The sequence below is a fragment of the Acanthochromis polyacanthus genome, chromosome 21, assembly GCF_021347895.1.
Source record: "Acanthochromis polyacanthus isolate Apoly-LR-REF ecotype Palm Island chromosome 21, KAUST_Apoly_ChrSc, whole genome shotgun sequence".
NCBI classification, from domain to species: Eukaryota; Metazoa; Chordata; class Actinopteri; family Pomacentridae; genus Acanthochromis; species Acanthochromis polyacanthus.
In genome coordinates, this window is record NC_067133.1 from 9,995,100 (window position 1) to 10,015,522 (window position 20,423).

At 36.8% G+C, this 20,423-nt stretch overlaps 1 protein-coding gene across 1 annotated transcript in view; it reads left to right on the forward strand.

Moving 5' to 3' along the window:
* Positions 1–20,423, forward strand: part of LOC110961790 (synaptic vesicle membrane protein VAT-1 homolog) — a 51,802-nt gene that overhangs the window by 17,061 nt on the left and 14,318 nt on the right. The window contains exons 3-4 of the mRNA XM_022209524.2: positions 15,203–15,373; positions 17,752–17,841. Coding sequence (XP_022065216.1) covers positions 15,203–15,373; positions 17,752–17,841 — 261 coding nt within the window. The remainder of the gene's footprint in view (positions 1–15,202; positions 15,374–17,751; positions 17,842–20,423) is intronic.

The following is a 20,423-nucleotide window of genomic DNA, read 5'->3' on the forward strand; positions in this document are numbered from 1 at the left end:
CCCAAACTGTAAATAATGTCCACATTAAAAAATATATCATAATGACACAATTTTTACTGTATTTAAATTCTCAAAATGTCATTATTTTATAGATATTTGAAAGAAAATATATATTAGCATTTGTAAAAAAAAAAAATTAAATTAAAAAATTAACTATTATTTGAAGGATATTCCCTGTTTTGTTAAATTCCAGATATCTGGTAAAATCACAAGAAAAAAATATTTATTTACATGTAAAACATATAATGTTAATGTTCACATCAAAAAACTGTATTTTTTACAAATATTTAGTTTTTCACAAAGCTTGACTGTAAAACGTTTTTATAATTATTTTACAGATATTTTTAAGACTTTTTTTAAGGTAAATTACTGATAATAACAAATGTGTTAATTTAAAAAAAATGTCCAAAATTGTAGACAGAGTCCTTATAACAATGCATATTTTTACAAATAGTAGCATTTTATTTACAACATTTAATACTATTTTACTGTATTTAAATTGGCAAAAAATATTGTGCAGATATTAAATGTCTATTTTCTAATTATTAATTTATTGTTAAAGCAACAGTATATGTAGGTATTTAAATTGCTAAATGTCATGTACATTGAGGATGTTACAAATACGGTATTCTTTAAAACTGTTATTTTACAGATTTTTTTTTTTTTTTGCTCTGCTAAATTACTGAGGATATCTAGTGAAGTCACCAAAAGAATATACTAATTTACATGTAAAACAGGTGAAAACTATAAATATTGACAATATTACAAATTTGTATTTTTCCACAAATTAATTTGTGACCATAAAATGACAGTTTCAAATTGTGATCATATTTGCGCATTCTTTGATGGATTATACAGTGTTTAAATTTGCTTCTTGAATGTGTTTTTTCTTTCTTGCATCTTTGCTGCCAGATTTCCACTTGCTACGTATTTTTTTAAACGTGCTAAATAACATCATCTCCTCTCATGAAGCTCTCAGCGATGTGTTTCAGGTTTGTGTGTTAGATTTGGTTTTTCCCACCGTCCGTCCATCGTTGCTTCCGGACTCCTGCAGCTGCTCCTCGCTGGCGTCTCTGAGTAAAAGCTGGAGTTACAGCAGGTTACACTGAGGATTATCTGGCAGGACTAGAAGTGAGCATCCTCCAGCTGCAGTGTGTTACAGTGCTGAGAGTGACGGCTGACAGCAGTCACAGGCGAGCAGTTAAATCCAGTAATCTGCAGAGCTCAGCCACTGGTTCTGGAAGTTACTTTGACTCTCTTTAGTCCACATTGTTTAATATTCAACATCAAAATGGGCTTTTCTCCCTTATAAGTCCTTTCCAGTATCCATCCTAACCTACTATATAGTACGAAAGAGATTTAGTATGACCCAAAAAAGCTCAAAAATACCAGGATGTTCAACTAGATGCAGTTGGATTTTGCAGTATCTTTGCTTTTCTGGTCATGCTGACCCACAATCTTAATTGCAGTTATGTCACAATTCTTCGAATGAGCAGAAATAAGCTTCAGCCCCTGAGACTTGCACAGACAAATGACAGATAATTTTGCATTAGTCGGTTGAAGTTTCGAGCGCAATATAATGAAGCGGTATTTCCCAGAAGTATTTCAAATACATGAAACAGTTTGTACTTTGTAGAGGCAGCTGCAGTAGGTACTTACAATAAAAGTTACAAGTATTTGATCGTGAATGCAGCCATAATCCTACAATCTTGAGCACCATTTGATTGGGCGTCGTCTCAACTAACAGCCAATCAGCACTGAAAGATGAACGCTGAAACGTTCTCCTTTAATGGAACGTGCAAACCATAAAGGAACAAATGCATTTTAATGAAATGTTCTGTTGTGTAGGACTAGATTTTGATCTCCTTTCTTGCATACATGAGACACCTAAGACTGTCGGATGGTCACGTGAGTGAGAGCAACCTCTGGGTTATCAAGTGGGCGCCCTCCTTCATTGGTGTTTGGCTGATAGGCTCACCTCAAGGTCCAGGTGGAGTCCTTTCTCTTCATCCACAGCCACTGACTTCCCTTTTCAGACCTCTGGAGAGGTCCTTGATCGCCTGCTGATGGGCCTTCCCGCGTACTCCCATCTCCCGGAGAAGCCTGGATGTCGAGGTGGCTACGAATCCTCTGCAGCCTACTTCGACTGTTCGGACTCTCATCTTCCAGCCACGCTGTTTTGCATCGACGGCAAGCTGCATACATCTCAGCTTCTTGCGCCCGTAGGCCTCTTCTACTGAGCTCTCCCAGGGCACTGTGAGCTCGATGATGTAGACGTGTCTAAGCGAAGCTGACCATAGCACCAGGTCTGGTTGCAGGTTGGTGGATGTGATCTCAGGTGGGAAGCAGAACTTTTGGTCCAGGTCTACCAGCATCCTCCAATTGCAATCCCCTCTGAACTTCCTGAGAGAACCGTCACCCTCCCAAACAAATGTTGTTTCTTGCCATCGGATCGAGGTCGGTGGAAGGGCGCTAACACTCATGTGCTGCGTTTCCAGCACTAGTGCCAGACACTTGAGCACCTGGTTGTGCTTTCAGGTGTAACAGCCTTGAGTGAGGCTGGACTTGCAGCCCACTACAATGTGTTTGAGTGTAGCTGGAGTCAGAGTGAGCATGGAGGGTCTGATTTAAGTTTTACTGCACATTTGTGTTTCTTCTCCAAATATCAGCTTCCTTGATCACTAATTTTCAATATCAGCAGATTAGTGGAAAAGACTCTTATTTGTGGAACTTAGGTGTCCAAAATGCTGATTTATTTGCTGTGTGTTTTAGAACCTTCCCTGTTAATGTGCTCAGAGCGAGTTGAACAGGTGGCTGCATCTCCGGGGCTTCGCTGAATGAAAACCCCGTCGTGGTGCAGATCTTCATGATGCTGTCAAACCTTCCAGCAGGCCTCAGGCGAACAAAATAAAACGTGTTTCTGGAGGTTTGGATGACTGCGAGCGACTCGTGAGCTATAGGAGACAAAGATTTCTATTTGTGTGCCGTCCCAGATTACTGCTCTCATCCATTATTTACCAGCTAACGGAGTCCGTGGCTGTCTGAGCATTAGCTGCTGTGTACTTGCATCTCTGGCTGATACTGTTCCTAGAAGTTAACAGCGACTGATTTCCTCCTCTGTCTGCTCAGGAGGTTTTAGCCTAGTTTAGAGGAAGCTAATTCGCTCTGACCACCAAGCGGGGAGTCGTGGTTGAAGCAGCTCCACGTTCATCGCCGGCAGCAGATCAGCTGCGCTGATAGGAGACGGAAAGCGGGGCAACCTCCAGCTCGGCCCGCCAATCGCGTCGCTCGTTTCTCGCCCTCACTGCTGCAGACGTTGACCCACCTGTAACCCACCAACCAACCACAGCAGCAGGTGTACCTGGGACCTGTTTGTGTGAATCTTTATGTACATATGAGGCAAAACAGGAGGAATACGTTTCATTCTGTAACTGCAGGAAGGAAACTGGTTCACATTCAGGGTCTATAGATGCAAGCTATCTGTAATTTTTAAACTATTTTAAGATCGTAGCTCAAGAAAACCAATAATCTGAGTCCAGTAGGTTAAAAAGTATCCCTCCTATATGTTTGCTTTTGTCTATATTTTTACACTGTACTTAGAATTTAGATTTTTTTTTTTATTCTAAATACCAACAATTTTGCACCTTTTTTGTTAATGCAAACAATTTGCACCTTGCACCTTTTTTGGAAAATCTCAACAAATTTGCACCTTACCTATAAATACCAGCAATTTTGCACTTTTTGTGTAATTATCAACAATTTTGCTCCTTTTTTAATAAATATTAGCAATTTTGCACTTTTTCTTTTAGTGATTACCAACAATTTTGCTCCTTTTTTTTGTAAATATCATCAATTTTGCACCTTTACTGTAAATATCAACAATTTTTGCGCTCTATTTCTTCCACCGCTACAATTTGCTTGTTAATTGCACGTCCTCTTGTGCACTGATTTTGCTTCCGTTTCTTAATGTAACATGTGTGAGCTACTGGATGTTTTGAATTTCCCCCATTAGATGCATAAAGTATCCATCTATGCATTTCTAGCTCTCTGTCCAACAACATTACTACATTAGTGAGGTTATTTTCCATAATTAATAACGCTGTACGATCCCAGTTATATTATGTGTATTAGACAAGAATACCTTTATTGTAACTGTGCAGTGTACTACAAAATTAGGCAGTGATCCTGGTCAATTGGGCTTTTTAAAAATTCTTTTTATTCTTTTAATTTTTATCAAGTTGTTAAAATAGCGGCCAAAATGTTCCAAAAAACAAACTTAAAAACTGATATCCGTCCTGAATTTGGTCCCAAACTATTTTGAACAAGAAGACTTCAGGTTAGTTTGAAGCAAATAGTACCTATCAGACTTTTGCACAGTTTGTGCACAAATTAATCCATTTAAATTGACTTGCATTTAGGAAAACAAAGAAAATTCATTCAAATATTCTGTGCAAACCTAACATATCAAAACATAGTAGAAAAATCATGTGTGAAAGTGTAATTTATAAAAACAGTGATATATATTGATGTTGTACATGTTTCATTAAGAAAAATGAGGGAACCAAGAAATTCAAAGTAGTGAATAGCTCACACGTTACGTTTAGGAAAACAACGTCCAAAACAACGTGCAATTAATGTGCAAATTGTAGCGGTCTTATCGAAAAGGTGCAAAAAGTGCTGATATTTGCAATAATGATGCAAAAATTACTGGTGTTTGCAATAAAAAAGAGGATTAAAAAGCCTATTCAGAAGCTTAAACACAATAATATACAATAATATACAATAAAAGCAGTAGAATGACGGATGTTGCATTCATTTTGTGCAAATACAAAAGATAAAAATAGTCAAAAAATCCTATGTACAAGTGTAATTCGTGAAAATAGAGACTTGATTCATCCCCTTGGGGCCATTCAAGGTATCCATTAGCTCACACATGTTGCATTTAAGAAAAATAAGGAGAATAATGTGCAAAAGAACATGCAGTTAAAGTGCAAATTCTGCTGTCTAAAGAAATAAAGTGCCAAAAAAGTGCTAGTTTTTACAATAAAGGTGCAAATTTAAGTGATTTACAATAGAGATGCAAAAATTGATGGTATGTACAGTAAGAGGAGCATCAAAGAAGTGTATTTTAAAGCTTATATGGTGTAAAAAGAACTATAAAACTTAAATGTAAAGGCTTCAAGTAGTGCAGAAAGTACATAAAAGGTGCAGCTGTATGGAAACAGGTTCAGTTTATAAATAGAGGTGCATTATTTTACATGATAATATATTTGAAATGACATTAGAATCAGGGTTTGGATCCATAATATGTAAATTACTCATACTAAAATAACACTATCGGGTCTTAACCTCAATATTTGCACTTGTTAGGTTCATTCGTAACACCTCAACTGGTGTGACAGCTGTTTTTTGTTTTTTTTTAATGTTCTATATAAAAACCTGTGACTCGACTTCCTGGTTCATGTTTTTCCGCGTGTTGTGGTTGCATTTGTGTTACTTATCAGTGTCCTTACTCAGGAAATCACCCAAACCGCCTTCACACATGAGCAAAAGGATGCTTTTTTTTCTTCTTAATTCACCCGCTCGGGAACTAAAAAAAGGGGCTTCCTCTCTTTGCGCTGCATGGAGAGAGCACATTAGAAACTGCTGAGTCCCACAGCCATCCCAGAAAAAAACACCAGAGTTACATAATGCAGCGTAATACCTCGGCAGCGACCGCAACTCCGATGTGAACTCTGCTGGAGAGAGCAGCAATAAAATATTCACTTATTTGGTTGGAGTTGTTGTAACTGTGGGTAAGAGGAGATGCTTGTGTTTCATTCTTTGCCGCCACAGTGACGGCGTTGAGAAAGAGCTCTTAAGGAAATGTGCAAATAAATGCAGAAAACGCACCAAGTTCTGGTGCCGACGGGCGACCGTATGGCTGCAGCTGACGTGAGATGTTGTGTTGTTGAGGCAGCAGGCGTCGATAGACATGAATAAAGAGGTGATTTCCCTCCTGTCGTGGCTCTGAGAAACATTTCTGGTGTCTCCAGCCGCCCCTGCTGCTCAGCTCTGGGTGTGGAGCAATAATAGTGGCCTCAGTGTCAGTCTGGATTCCTCTGTGTTTTGGGGAAAATTCCTCTTCGCTCCTAACAGCCATGTTCTGGAGGCCAAGTGCGAATTTGTGCCAGAAATTGCGAGAATGTAAGGATCGAGGGGAAACACAAAACCCTACTGTGTGTCTGCAGTTTGTGCACAGAGAAGCAGGAAGATGGAGCAGATAGGTGGAGGCTGTTTTTTTTGTTTGTTTTTTTGGCATGTCAGAGTGTAAACAGTTCTATTGAATCTGCAGGAAAACAAATGGAGTTAGCAGCAACAATTTGCTTAATCTGCTTTCTCTCCCCTCAGCGGTGAGTCAGTGTTTGTGGCTCCAAAATCACATTAAACCCTCGAGGAAGACATCATTCTGGCATGAAGAAGGAGGAAATACAAATCAGAAAACCTGTTCAAATCTATGAAATCACAGAAATATTACTGGCAGGTCAATACGCACATAGGCATCAGTTTAGGGGGGGACGGTGGGGATGTGTGTCCCCCCCACTTTTTGTCAGGGGTCATTTTGTCTCCAACACATTCAAATTCTTCACATGTAAGCCGTTGTAAACCCAGTTATTTTCAGCAGTATAGAAAATTCCAACGCTCCTGAACGCACCATCCGCACTCGGCCGACAGTTGCGCAGACATGCAGCACACCTTCGTGAGGTTAAAAAAAACGTGCAGATGCTAAATTTGCGCCCGTGCCAAGTGGAAGCTCCGACCAGAGGCGTGCAGGGGCAAAATTTCGGCCCGGGAGAATTAGTACTATAGCGGCCCACAGACCGCTTTACCCGCATGAACCGACAGCCCAACAGGTTGAGCCTCCGCCTTTGGTGCGGTGGTTGAGAGTTCGAGCCCAACTTGTGGCATTTTGCCGCCGTTCTTCGACATTTTCTCAAAGTGCTGTCTTACCAACGCCACGGAAGCATATGAGAAAAGCAGGCGTGCCGCACCAATGCTAAACTTTGATCTCAAGTAGAGGGCCACAAAATATCGTCCCACGGGCCGCAGTTGGCCCGCGAGTTTGAGATCCATGGTTTAAAGCATTATTATTATTATTATTATTATTATTATGATTTTATGACTGGAGCGGCCCAACAATAAAGCGGCCCACCGGGGATATCCCCGGTGTTCCCGATTACCCAGCACGCCACCCAGGGTGTGCATTTCCATCTGACAATGGCTGTGGTCTCCATCCCCCCCACTTTTAAAAACAAACTGACGCCCTTGAATACGCAAGCTTAGTACCATAATTTAAAATTTAAAAATTAACATTTTTGTAATAAAAACAGGACTATTTACATTTTAAACATGATTTGATTGTTAAAAAAGAAAAGACAACATAATTTATATGTTTTAGAATTTTTCACCCATAGTTTAAAAAACTATACATTCTAATGGTGACTCATTAGACAAAGAAGTAAAACTCAGAAATTTTCCATTTTTTAATGAGTTTTTCTATACTTTTCCTTAGCTTTCTTGTTAAAATAGTTTCTACATATTTATTTTTTAATTGTCAAAAGTATATTTAATTGTTACAAAAAACTTTTTTGTGTTGACTGACTGTAGTAAAAACAAACAAATATAATTTTTATATTTTTTAAATTGTTAATCCATAGTTAAAAAAGGACATTTTAATGGTGACTTATTAGTAAAAAAAAAAAAAAAAGACAAATAAAATAAGAACATTTCCATTTTTTTGTTCATAGTTTTCTGTAAATTTTATTTTAAGATAATGGTCAAGAAATAGAATTTTTCTATCATTTTTTTTGCACATTCTCAATTTTTAATTGTTTAATTATGTTTAATTGTCAAAAACACAACTGGACATTTTTTTTGTTTTGAAACGGTGACTCAGTCGTAAAAAAAACCCCATAATTTTTACTTTTTTTTTTTACTTTATATTCGTATTCGTGACTCATCAGTAAAAAAGAGTAAACTCAAACTAGAAAACATTTATTTCCTCATTATTCATCTATTATAAAATCAGCATTTATTTATTTAAAATCGTAAAAAAAACAATGTTTAATTGCTAAATAAACAGACTTGTCTGTAACTTCTATGAGAAAATTTTTTTAATATGTTGTGATGATGTACAGTCATAATAACTCTTTTTCACATTTCTCTATTCAAAAAGTAAAATGGTTTCTCATCTGTGAACCGTCCCAAATTGGCCCGTTCATTACATTATCTCTAATCACAAACAGATAATCAGATAATATAATTTGAAAGTGTAAATTCATGGAAATATCCCGTGAATCATGTACATGTGGCCGGTTTCTGTTCAACTCATCTGTTTTCACTTCCATATTACAGGATGCAGCAGCAGGGTAGTAAATGGTTAATATTTTAATCTTTGCATTTTTGTGAAGATTAGCAGACACCAGCAGCCATTCAGCAGCTTCTCTTTAGTCTGTGTGTGTGTGTGTGTGTGTGTAGTTGTGTAGTGAGGTGGGGTCCACTAAAGGGTTCTTGGCTCAGATCTGGAGTCTTGTGATGGAGATCAGGAGGTTGTTCTCATGGGATTCAGAAACAGGTACCTTCTTCCTCTTGGACCATAAGATCTTTTTCACAGTCGCCACATATTGAGCCATTGTTTTTTTTTAATCTGTAATTGTGAACAATTTCAAATAGACTTTTTTTCAGTATTTATTAAATACATGAAAATGCCAGTAAAATTACAAAGCTCTAAGGTAAACTAGCATTAAAAAAATATGTACCTGAATACCTTATTATTTATAATAATTCATTTTTTAATTTAACATGTGAAGCTATTTAACTTGAATTTAACACTGTAACTATATTTCCAGAATTATAAACAATTAATAAGAATTAACAGAAAAAGAAGTGTTGCTTTAGTAATTTCACAAAAATTTGCTTCTTTGATGAAAGTGTAGGAAAAAAAACAGCAAATGTCTGTAAAATAATATCATTTTTCAAATATTTAAACACAGTAAAACAGTGTAATTTTACCATCAAACCTTGAAAATAACAAGTTACTATTTCTGAATTATTTTTATTTTTACATTTTGCATGTGGTGATTATGTACAGTGTTGGCCTGTTTTTTTCAGTCATTTAAATTAATAACATTTTTTTTAGTTGTTGCCTTTATTTTTCAAATTTAAACACTAATATATATTGTTAATTTATATTATTATTATTTTATTATATATATATATATATATATATATATATAATTTTCATTATGATTATTAATTATTATTGTTAGTCATTCTAATTTTATTGTTTTTACATATGCAAATGTCCTTTTTTAAAATGTTCAAAAAGGAAACATGATCAAATATAAAATCATGCTAGAAAACATGCTTTAATTATGAAAAATATATTATTCTTATGAGATTATTTTCTATTATTCATGGTGTCCCTGCTGCCGAAATATTATCATTTATTTAACTTGTTTCTGTTTTACAGTGTAGACTTCTAAATACTAAAGGAAAAAAATGGGCAAAACATAATTTTTTTTGACTGTTTTTCTTTTTACAGTCCACACAAGAGATGTGTGATGATCTAATATGGCATTTTCTTGTCCTTTAGTCATCAAATTAATGATTTCAGACTTGGAAAGCAGCTTTTTGTCACAGTTTTGTGCAGCTGTTCTTCACTCGCCTCATAAAGAAGCTGCAGCAGAGGGAGAATCACTGAGTTTATGACAGCAGCAGGAGTTAAACATTAATCTGTGAGCTGCTGCCTGTAAGTATGTGGGATTAATGAGTGCATCATGCTTTTGGAGACTTTTTAACACCTGCATGTGAGGGCTGCTACTATCCAGGAAAAACAGCTCTTACCTCCCACTCGGGCGATGCAGGATTCAACGATTTCTCACTTTTTTCTCCTCACATGAACTCGAAGCTCATGCATACGTGTAGAACTCAAAAGCAAGCAGGTTTTTCTGCGAGTTTTGTGATGAATGAGAGTTTATTTATCAATACGAAGCCACTCAGAGGCCCAGTCTGTCCAACATGTGATCGCCATGGAATGACTCTTACGTGCCCAAAAGGAAGAACAGTCAATGAAACAAAATGGCTCCCCTTGCTCAGTCATTGCCGGCAATTTGGCCGATGTTTCCTTGGCAACGCAAACTTGGTTCCTCGCTGAGGACGAGGAGAGACGCTGCTGTTGTAACATCCAGCAGCAACAGCCTTGATTTTGTTTTCTCATCAGTTCTGTCCTCGGCGTCAGGCAGGCGTGATTCGAGTAATGCAGAGCTGCTGCAAAAAAAAACCCCGCAGATTTCTGCTGAATTAAATGTGTGCAAAGAGATTTTTTGCATCAGGTGTCATTTAAAGCATTCACATGTTGTGTTTTTTTTTTTTTTTTTTTTTTGCAGGGAAAATGAACCTTTTTTAGCCGTCACACCGAGCAGTTCTTGGACGGAGATAATTTCATCAGCAGATCTGAGTTTTTGGCCGGAGTCGCTGCTGTTTTCATGCGATAGTGCAGCCGGAGAGGAGAAGGAACTGCCAGGATGTTACTGAGGAAATTGTGCTATTAGACTGGTTCACTGGCTCAGAATAATTTCTATGTTTAGACGAGGACAACAGAGGTGCATGTGTGTCATCTGATGCACAGTGTTCTCTTTCTGCAGCAGATACGAGCAGAGCATCATTCAACATGAGATTATATTTGGAAAACACTGACAGCAGTGAATCCTACAACCTGTTGCGAAACTAGTTGACTCTGTGTGTTTACTTACAGGATATAAAAATGATAATGAGCTGATAATTGATTTTACAGATAGAAATGTCCTATTTGGTTACAGCCTTCTCTGATTACCTGATTGTCTGTACACTGTAAAAAAAAAACGTGTGTATATGTTACAAAGCAACAACAAAAGTGGAAATAATAGCAAAAAAGAAACAAAAAAATGATATTTTAGCTGCTTTAAATATGTTTAAACACTGTACTTTGTTAAAGAACAAATATGTAAAAAAATACAGATTTTAATTTAGATTTTTGTTAATTCATTGTTTTTTATTTTGTTAACAAAACATGAAATATCTGTAAAATAACATTTAAAAAATTTTCTGTCTTTAATGTATTTAATTTTTCCTTCCATTACTGCAAAAATCTGTAATATATAGGTATCTTTTGCTGATTTTAATACTTACAAAAATTGCTGAATTTTTTGATCACACATTTACTAACTGTTTTAACATAGTCAACAGGTAAATTAATGCGTTTTCCTTTGTTTTTCCTAGCTGTTATTATTATTATTATTATTATTATCTGTGACAGCTCAAAAATTATTTACCATTTTCATACCTTAATATCTACTAATTTTCTTAGAATAAACTGCAAATATTTGTGAAATAATGGGAAAAAACATAATAATTATCGATAGAATTTTTGATGTGGATATTATGCCCCGTTTAGTTTTTAATAAATTAATTTGTTTATTTTTATTAGAGTCAACATGTGAATTAATACTTTATTTCTGTGCTTTGTTAGTAAACTAACAAAATCCCATGAATAAAAGAAAAATCTGTTAAAGAACATTTTTAAAAAAAAATGATGTACGACTTTTAAATCCTAAATCTACACATTTTCTTTCAAATAACAGCAAAAATCAGAAAAAACACAAATATTTTTGCTGTTTAAATACAATAAAAGGAGTTTAATGTCATGCTCAGAATTGTTAAGGAAGAATTGACATACACTGTTTACACTTTTGGCACATTTTTTCTCATTTTTCTTTTTTAGATATTATCTCTAATGCAACAAAACAGGAATAACTTTTGTAAAATAACTGTGAATACCTTTTAAAATAATGACAATTACAGTGTTTGCATATTCATTCACTCACTCCACACCTGTTGCACTGTGGCAGCTCAGCTATTCCATTAAAAATCCACGTAGTTATTTACGTGCACGTGTTGCTTCGTGCTGCTTTTATTCTCGGGCGTCAGATAAGACGTTCTCTTTACTTGGTCAGGCATGAGTGACCTTTATGGAGGCCTTTCGGTTCAAGCCTCCCGTCAGCCTCCATTTCAAACAAGCCTCGGCTTATCAGTAACCTATTACATCTCAGCCGGCTCGCTCAGTAAACACTGGCTCAGGCATCCGCCATAGCTATGTACACACTCTGGAATACAGCGAGCAAAAACACAGATATCCACATATTTAAAGTGTCATTTGGTCTGTAGCTGGCAGGTTTATAATAGGGAGCTGTGTTTGTGTGACAAAACCGCTGCATTATTTATGTCTCGTGGAATTTCAGGCAGGTTGTCGGGAAATAAGGGAACCAAAAAATTTGGTGCATCATCAGAGCCACAATGGCCGCTTTCTCCTGAATTGGATGTATGTATGTGCGTGTGTGTGGGTGTTTATTCTCCTCAGGCCAGCTAATGTGATTGTGTTTAATGCGCTCCTTACATACCCCTGAGCTAAACACATCCACTCGGTTATTGACTCGCCTGTTCGGGACAATAAATAATGCAAATCACATTTACCTGCCGCTGAGAAATATGCGGAAAATTTTCGTTTTTTTTTTTTTCTGTCGAGCTTCGAAAAACACATTCAGGGAGGCTCAGTTCTTTGTCTCGAGGTTTGGTTTTAGATGTTTCATTTCCTATCAGATGGTTCATTTTTAATTTAGCCAGGTAGTCTGGTTTAGTATTGTAGGTTCTTAGATTATTCAACAGAAGCACAGCCATTTCATCCCATTTAGGTTGAACAGTAGGTGTTCGTTGATGTGTTAAATTAAAAACAAGCTGTTTCGAGCTCTTTCTATTGATATATACCACTATCAAGATGTTCTGTCATTCTTCAGAAGCCTTTTTTCAGCTGATCTTAGCTGTAGGAGTCGTTTTACTCTTTTTCTTTACAGTCCCCTAAATCTGTTCTGTTGGGTTCAAGCCAAGTGGCATATTTGTCAAGATCATAATTTTTTCTTTGATTTTGTGTTGGAATATTGCTTTTCTTCAATCTTCTGCATCTTGTCAGCCAATATTTTGATTTATCCACAGACATTCATCAGTAAACATCATCTCCTCAACACGTTTTAGCCCCATATCATCACACTTCCTCCTCCGTTCTTCACTGTCAGGACTATGCATTCACTGTGGTAGTCCTGGCCAGGTTCACATCAAACATGCTGGACTCCATCTGATACCAAGAAATTTATCTTGGCCTCATATGACCAAAGAATGTGCCTAAGGCTTATTTTCATGTTTTTTTTAGCTATTTCATCATGGGGTTTAGCACCGATGAGCAAGAAAGGGTTCTTTTCTTGAAGAGTTGATGTAAAATGTCCTTCACAATGCAAGCTGTCAGAAACTTTCGATTCCCATTGATAAACCACTGTACCAAAGCAGATGCTGTCTTTTTTTCAAAGATAGCTTGTGAAAGTAGTTCACTGTCTGTGGAGTCATTTTAGGCTGGGTGACCACTGCAGCCATGATTAGTGGTACTATGACTCCTTCAATACCTTCTGATTACTGCTGACACTGTTTTAGTTGATCTTCCTGTATCCTTTTCCATCTTTGTGAAGTCTGACAGTCAGTTTTTTCCGCTCCTCCGTTCAATTCTTTTCCACGTGGAGCCATGATGAAGACTTGCAGATAGGGCACAGCTTATAGGCCCGAAACTGAGGCAGTTCTGGTGTTTACAGCTCATTTGTGCATTTAGACCGGTGAACTCCCTTTTGTTAGCCTAGCCATGCTAAACCCATGTTTCTGACGGCACAAGGGTCTAGGGAAGCTCGACAGGGAGGGAGGCGGGCTAAAAGGTTGTCTATCAAATCCCTGTGCAGCAACTGGGTAGGTATACAACCAATCAACGCAACGAATAGGCTGACGTAGTTCCGAGAGCACCGGCGGATTGTGGCTAAGTCCCATTAGCTTCCCAACCAGCGGAGCCACGGAGCCAACTAGTATATTAAGGATTTGCCATATCCCGTCGGCATAAGTCCAAATACGTCTTTCTTCTCAATGAAACACTTCAGTGCCGTCCTTTGTTTATCTTTCAAGTTGAATTTTAGCTTCAAATCTTTAAGGGCTGTGGCCAAAGCCGAGTCGAAAGATAACTGTTTATTGTGCGCCGGTTGTTTCTGTCAGAATCGTCACGCCTCTGTCGTCATTTCGTTACGCCCGACTTCTGACTCTACACTTCATGGTGATTGGTCCGGCCAGTTTTAGGAGAATCCAGCCTCGAGCCTTATGGAGGGTAACTTGACCCACCCTGGCAGAGAATTAAATTCGTTGCCATGGGTTGTCTCGCGCGGCTAGGCTACACTTTTGTTTCAGTAATACCAGGTTTTCTCACTTGGGCATTAGTGATCACAGTTGCTTTAAATGTCTATATTGTGACCTGTATTTTCAATATAGGCTTTGTTTTTCCGCCGTTAACTTGCACTTATCGAGAGGTGATGCAATTTTGAATCATCTGACATTTAACCCTCATGTTGTCCTGCAGGTCAAAGTTGACCCGCTTTAAAGTTTTTGAAAATGTGGGAAAAATATATTTTCACAGTGAAACTTCTGATGTCCACGTGTTCAACATTTTTGGGAAAATTTTGAACATTTTTTTGGTGGAAAAAAAAATAAATATTAAAAATGTTTTCTTTAAGAACATTCACCAAAAAATCAACCAAAATCCAGCGAAATTCGCTGGATTTTGGTTGATTTTTTGATGAATGTTCTTAAAGAAAACATTAGAGGTTTTACTGATATATATGTAATCATTTTAGATATTTTTAGGATTTTTTGGAAGATTTTTGCTCTTTTTTTTGAAAATATTTGCAAAATTTTCTTGCCACATTTGAGGCATCTTTTTTTAAAAATAAAACTTATAAGGAAATTTTTAAAGGAATTAGTTGAATTTTCTTCCTGAAAGTTTTGCAAAGTTTGAGAAATTTGGTGAATTGTTTTTGCTGAATTTTTGGATTGTTTTCAGACAAGGAAACAATATTTTTTGGTGTCAGTAAATGAGGAGACCAGGAGGGTTTAATGATTTTGCACAGGGATGTACTTCTGTTGTACCCTAATGTTAGTACCATTAGTCTTCTTTTTCTACTGGAAAGCCCTTTCGCCCTGCATCTGTCCTTGAAGAAGTGCCATATAACTATAAACCTAACTATATTTCAACCTTATTGTCTTCCTCCAGGTGGTGTGGGCATCGCCGCCACTCAGCTGTGTAAGACGGTGAAGGATGTGACTGTGTTCGGCACCGCATCGGCCAGCAAACACGAGACCATCAGCCAGGGTGGAGTCACACACGCCATCGACTATCGCACCAAGGACTATGTGGAGGAAGTCCGCAAGATCAGTCCGAAAGGTGAGAAAAATGAGCCATCTGCGCTCTAAATTTGGATTTTCTCTGTTTGGACATGTGCAAGTGCAAATACTATGAAACAAACTCTCAATAAAGTCAGGTTTTACAGTAATATGCACGCTCTCCAGTGAGACTAACAGTCCAGATCGATGTATTCCCACCAGCACAAAGCAATACCAAGTGAAAGGAGTGTTTGTTGAACAAACTACAGACAGCGAGATGATACTCTTTCATACGGTTTCCGGCTGACGCTGGACTGACAGCATGCAGGGAGCCATTTTTCCCAAGAGTCATTTCACTGACAGTTTGGATTCTCACTGCCACCAAAAAAATGGAGATAAACAAAATGTTGCTTTTCTGCGAAATGAAACAAAGTCCAGTTGCTGTTTCTCCTTTTGCCTTCTGCTGCTGCTGCGTTATTATGCTCGAGGCTGATTTCATAGTCTTTGTAAGCATCCAGTCAGACAGACGTTCCAGAGACAGATAGATTAGAGCGAGAGCTGACACTTTGGACAGAGTGGATCTAATTAGAAGCCTGGATCAATGAGCAGCTCTACCTTCTCCCTCTCCGTCAATTCATGTGTGCCGCGTTCAAGACAGAGTCCCGCTGTGAGCCTCCGACGATCAATAGGACCGGATTTAACCGAGCGAGGAGGGGGAGCCCAATTTGAGGAGTCCCCTCTGGCACAAAGGAGCATCATTAAGGCCGAGGACTACGTGGTCGGACATTAATAAGTCTGAGAAAGGCCGGAAAGTTCAGCAGTGAAAAGTAATTTAATTTTAATTTACATGTTGATTCAAAAAAATGGGAAAAAATGCTAAAAAATGTACATAATCTCCATCAAGATTATGTATTTTTTACAAATTATAATTTGCTGCTTTGCAATGTTTGACAGTAAGATTTGACTAGCTTTGCTATATTTTAATCATCCAAAATAAATTACCATAATTCGAAAGAAAATTAATTTTGTGTTGAAAAATGCTAAAAAAAATTTTTTACAGATAATATCTAGTGAAATTATAGTAAAAGAAATTAATTTGCATGGTAAGCGTGCAAAATCAGGCCAAAATGTAAATAATGTCAACATCCAAAAAAGGGTACTTTTATAAATTTTTAATTTGTTCTTTTATAGTGTTTATCCGTATAATTACACTATTATATACTGTATTTAAAGAAACAAAAACGTTTAAAGAAAAAACTGTATTAACAAAAAAACAGGTCTCACCTATGAGTCACGTCCACATAAAAAAATCTGCTTTTTCATTTTAATTTCTTTTACAATATTTCTTTCATCAAAAATTACACGTTTTTGTATATAAATAATTTAAAAAAGATTGCTGTTTACAAATATTTGCCATTATATATCTAATATTATTATGTAATTAATTTCTATTAAAATCACAAAAAAGTCGCAACGGTAAATAATGTCAATAATCTGTGTTTTTACAAATACAAGTTTGGCGGTAATAATACACAATTTTTACTGTATTTAAATCAGCAATGTCTTGTTTTTGAAAGAAACAAATTTGTATATATAAGACTGAAAACTGTTAAAAAACTTTCACCTGTTACAGACTTTCTTTTGTTTGGTGAATAACAGATTATTTCTATTAAAACTATAGGGGAAAAAATTATTTATTTACATGTTGACCTTCTGTATTTTTACAAATACTGATTTGTTGGTTCGTATTACAGTTTACAGATATTTGCTGTTATTTGAAACCAAAACGTTTGTATATGAAGGACTAAAAATGGGATAATAATTTAAAAACTGTTATTTACAGATTTTGCTGTTTTGCTGAATTACAACTCCCTGGTAAAATCACAGCAGAAATGTATAGATTTACGTGTTGACTGAAATCAAACAGGCCCTACGTGTTTGAACAGGGTTAAACTACACACCTCTGTGTCTGGTTTCCGTCTCTTCATCTGCTCAGCTTTGTTTTTCCGTGCACTCAGGATGGATCGGACATTGACGGAGGGACGTTTTATCCGTCTCGTCTTATCAGTGACAAGAATGAAAACACACAAAGCTGAGCAGGACCTCCTCCTCATCTCCTGGTGTAAACATGGCACAACTTGGCAACGACTCCGGCTGAACTCTGGCATCCAGAGGAGGCTGCTGAGGAGACTTGGCAGGATGGTCGCTCTGAATTCACACCCATGATAATGTCTGTCGTCTTCTTCTTCTCTTCCTTCTTCTTCTCCTTTCTTCTTCTTCGTCTCCTGCTTCTTCTTCTCTTCTTCTCCATATTATTCTTATTTTTCGCTTCATGCCCTCTTTCTCCTTTTTTTCTTCTTTTTCTTTTTCTGCTTCTTCTCCTCCTACTCCTTCTTCTTCTCCTCCTACTCTTTCTCTTTCTTCTCCCTCCTGCTGCAGGACTCGACATCATCCTGGACCCTCTGGGAGGATCAGACACCCACAAGGCCTACAACCTGCTGAAGCCCATGGGGAAACTCATCACCTATGGTTAGTATTAAAACTAATCCATCAACTGAGAGTCAGTCAGGAGTTTTCATCATGCAGCAACATTTGGAACAGATCGATTTGAATTTTTTTGTGATGTGAAACAGCCGTCTAACAATCTTGCTTCTTAAGAATACACTGCAAAAAAATCAAGTCAAATATCCTTACTCATAAAATGTAAAAATAAATGTACAGACAACTTCATCAATTTTTATTTACTTTTTTATTGTTAACTAAAATAAGTAATTCTAGCTGAGAAAGTAAGGAAATAGCTGTTATTTTCAGATTTTTTTTTCTATTTTGTTAAGTTACAGATAATATCTAATAAAATCACAGAATAAATATGAATTTACAGAATGACTTAAAAAAATAGAAAACAGACCTAAAGTGTAAATAATGTCCAGAGGGGGAAAAAGGCATTTTTCTAAATGCATAAATAATTGAAAAATAAGTTATTTTTTTAACATTTGACCAAAAAATTGCAATATTTTTTGTATTTAAATCAGAAAAAATTGCTATTTTACAGATAGTTTTCATTGTTTGAAAAAAAAAATCCTAGTGTTAATAATTTATTAATATCTATCAAACAAAAAAGTAATATTAATTTATAGAATGCCTAAAAAATACATTCCAAAACTGTACATAATGTCCACTAAAGAGCTGTATTTTTATAAGCAGAAATTTGTTGAAAAGGATAAGCTCTGCAATCTCGTTATGCATTGTATTGTATAATGACAATAAAGAAAAAGAAAGAAACAATTGTTTTGCAATGCGTGACAGTTAAATTTTTTAAAGCACCTGCAATATAATTATTTTAAAGATCTTTGCTGTTTTGTTAAATTACAAATAATATGTAGTAAAACTGCAGAAAAAAATAATGTATTTGCATAGTGACTGTAAAAATAAATAGAAAACAATCCTAAATAAGGTAATCATAAAAAATGTATATATAAATGATTGAATTATTGGTTCTTTTTCAACATTTGACAAAAATGGCACTATTTTTTTGTGTTTAAATCAGAAAAAAATTTTTTTTACAGATATTTGCCATTGTTTGAAAAATATATATATATATATCAAGTACTATTATGTAATTATTATCTATTAAAATCACAGAAAACAGTATTAAATTATGTGTTGTCTTTAAAAAAATAACAGATCATAACTGTTCAAAACGTCAAAAACGTGTATTACTGCAAAAAGCAATTTGTTGTTTTCCAATGTGATATTTTAAAATGACACAGTTTCACTGCATTCAGATCAGCTAGAATACCATCATGTTACAGATATTTGCTGTTATTTTTACACTTTTTACTCTTTTGAACATTACAGTGTTCCATTTTGTGGCACTGTTGCTGCCACATTTTCCTTTTTTTCTCCACATTTTTCTTCCGGTGTAACATTCTACATAAAATCTGTGTGCGTTTCGCTGCATGTTGAAATGTTGAAGCTGTTGCTGGTGGGCAGTGTGGCCTCTCTGCAGAGGTCCCTGTCCTCGCTGAGCTGTGTGTCATCCGTGGGAAGCCCTTTACGCTCGCTCTGTTGCGATGCCAATCTGGAAGCGGCGTACATGCGGTGGGCGGGGTCGGCATCCATGGAGAACAGGGCCCGGCCTTTGCATGTTGCTCAGAGAGCTACTACCCAGCATGGTGCCCTCCACCCTCGCCCATTCACCCCTACAGAAACCCACCGAGCCCGCTGCTTCTCTTTCAGCTTATCAGAAGTATGCGCGGCCAAACAATGGCCATTCTATCCTCAGCAAACCTGGAATGTGTCTGAATGTAGCAGGCCGGGTCCCTCTCTCCTCTCAGAGCGGGCTTTGTGTCCCCCGGCTCCCCCGAGAGGAGGCGATGGGAGGGGATGCTGTGACAGCTGGAGTGCTAAAGAGGCTTTTTAAAGGTGGAAGGTGGAGGTGAGAGAGCAGGAGGAAAAAAAATAAACCACAACAAGCAAGCTGAGGGACTCGACACAGTTTCATGGCACCAATGAATTAGCATTTTCACGTTTTGCCTCACTGTGGGCTCGTTTCTCACTGCAGTAGAAAGTCCTGTACCTGTATGGGAGCAGAACAACCATGATTAGGACGTGAGAAACCCAGTATGACACAGTTCTAATGCAATAACTCCAAGAAAGGCAAATTCCTTTGACTTATTATCGTGGAAAACCTAGAATCGATTTGTACAAGATTTTTCCAAGTGCCCACAGGTGTTACCAGTACTACAAAACAGCTGCAGCTAAACATACTATAAATATTTCACTATTTATATATATATATATATTTTTTTAATTCATACTTCTCTTCTCTATATAAAAACAGCCTTCTGCCTGGTTCAGTCAAAACATCCCTGAATTTTTATCCTCTGACTGGTCTTTACAACTGAGCCACTCATGACTTCACAGTTGTGCCGAGGAACCACAGATTTTTTTGTTTTTTACAGAATTTTCTTAGTGCAAACAATACATTTTTGTGGAATTTTAAATCTCAGATGTGAAGGGTTTTTTTTTATTATTATTTTTTCCACTTGTTAAAAAATGATGTGGAATATTTTACTGAAATATAAAGTCCTGCACCTGTATGGAAACAG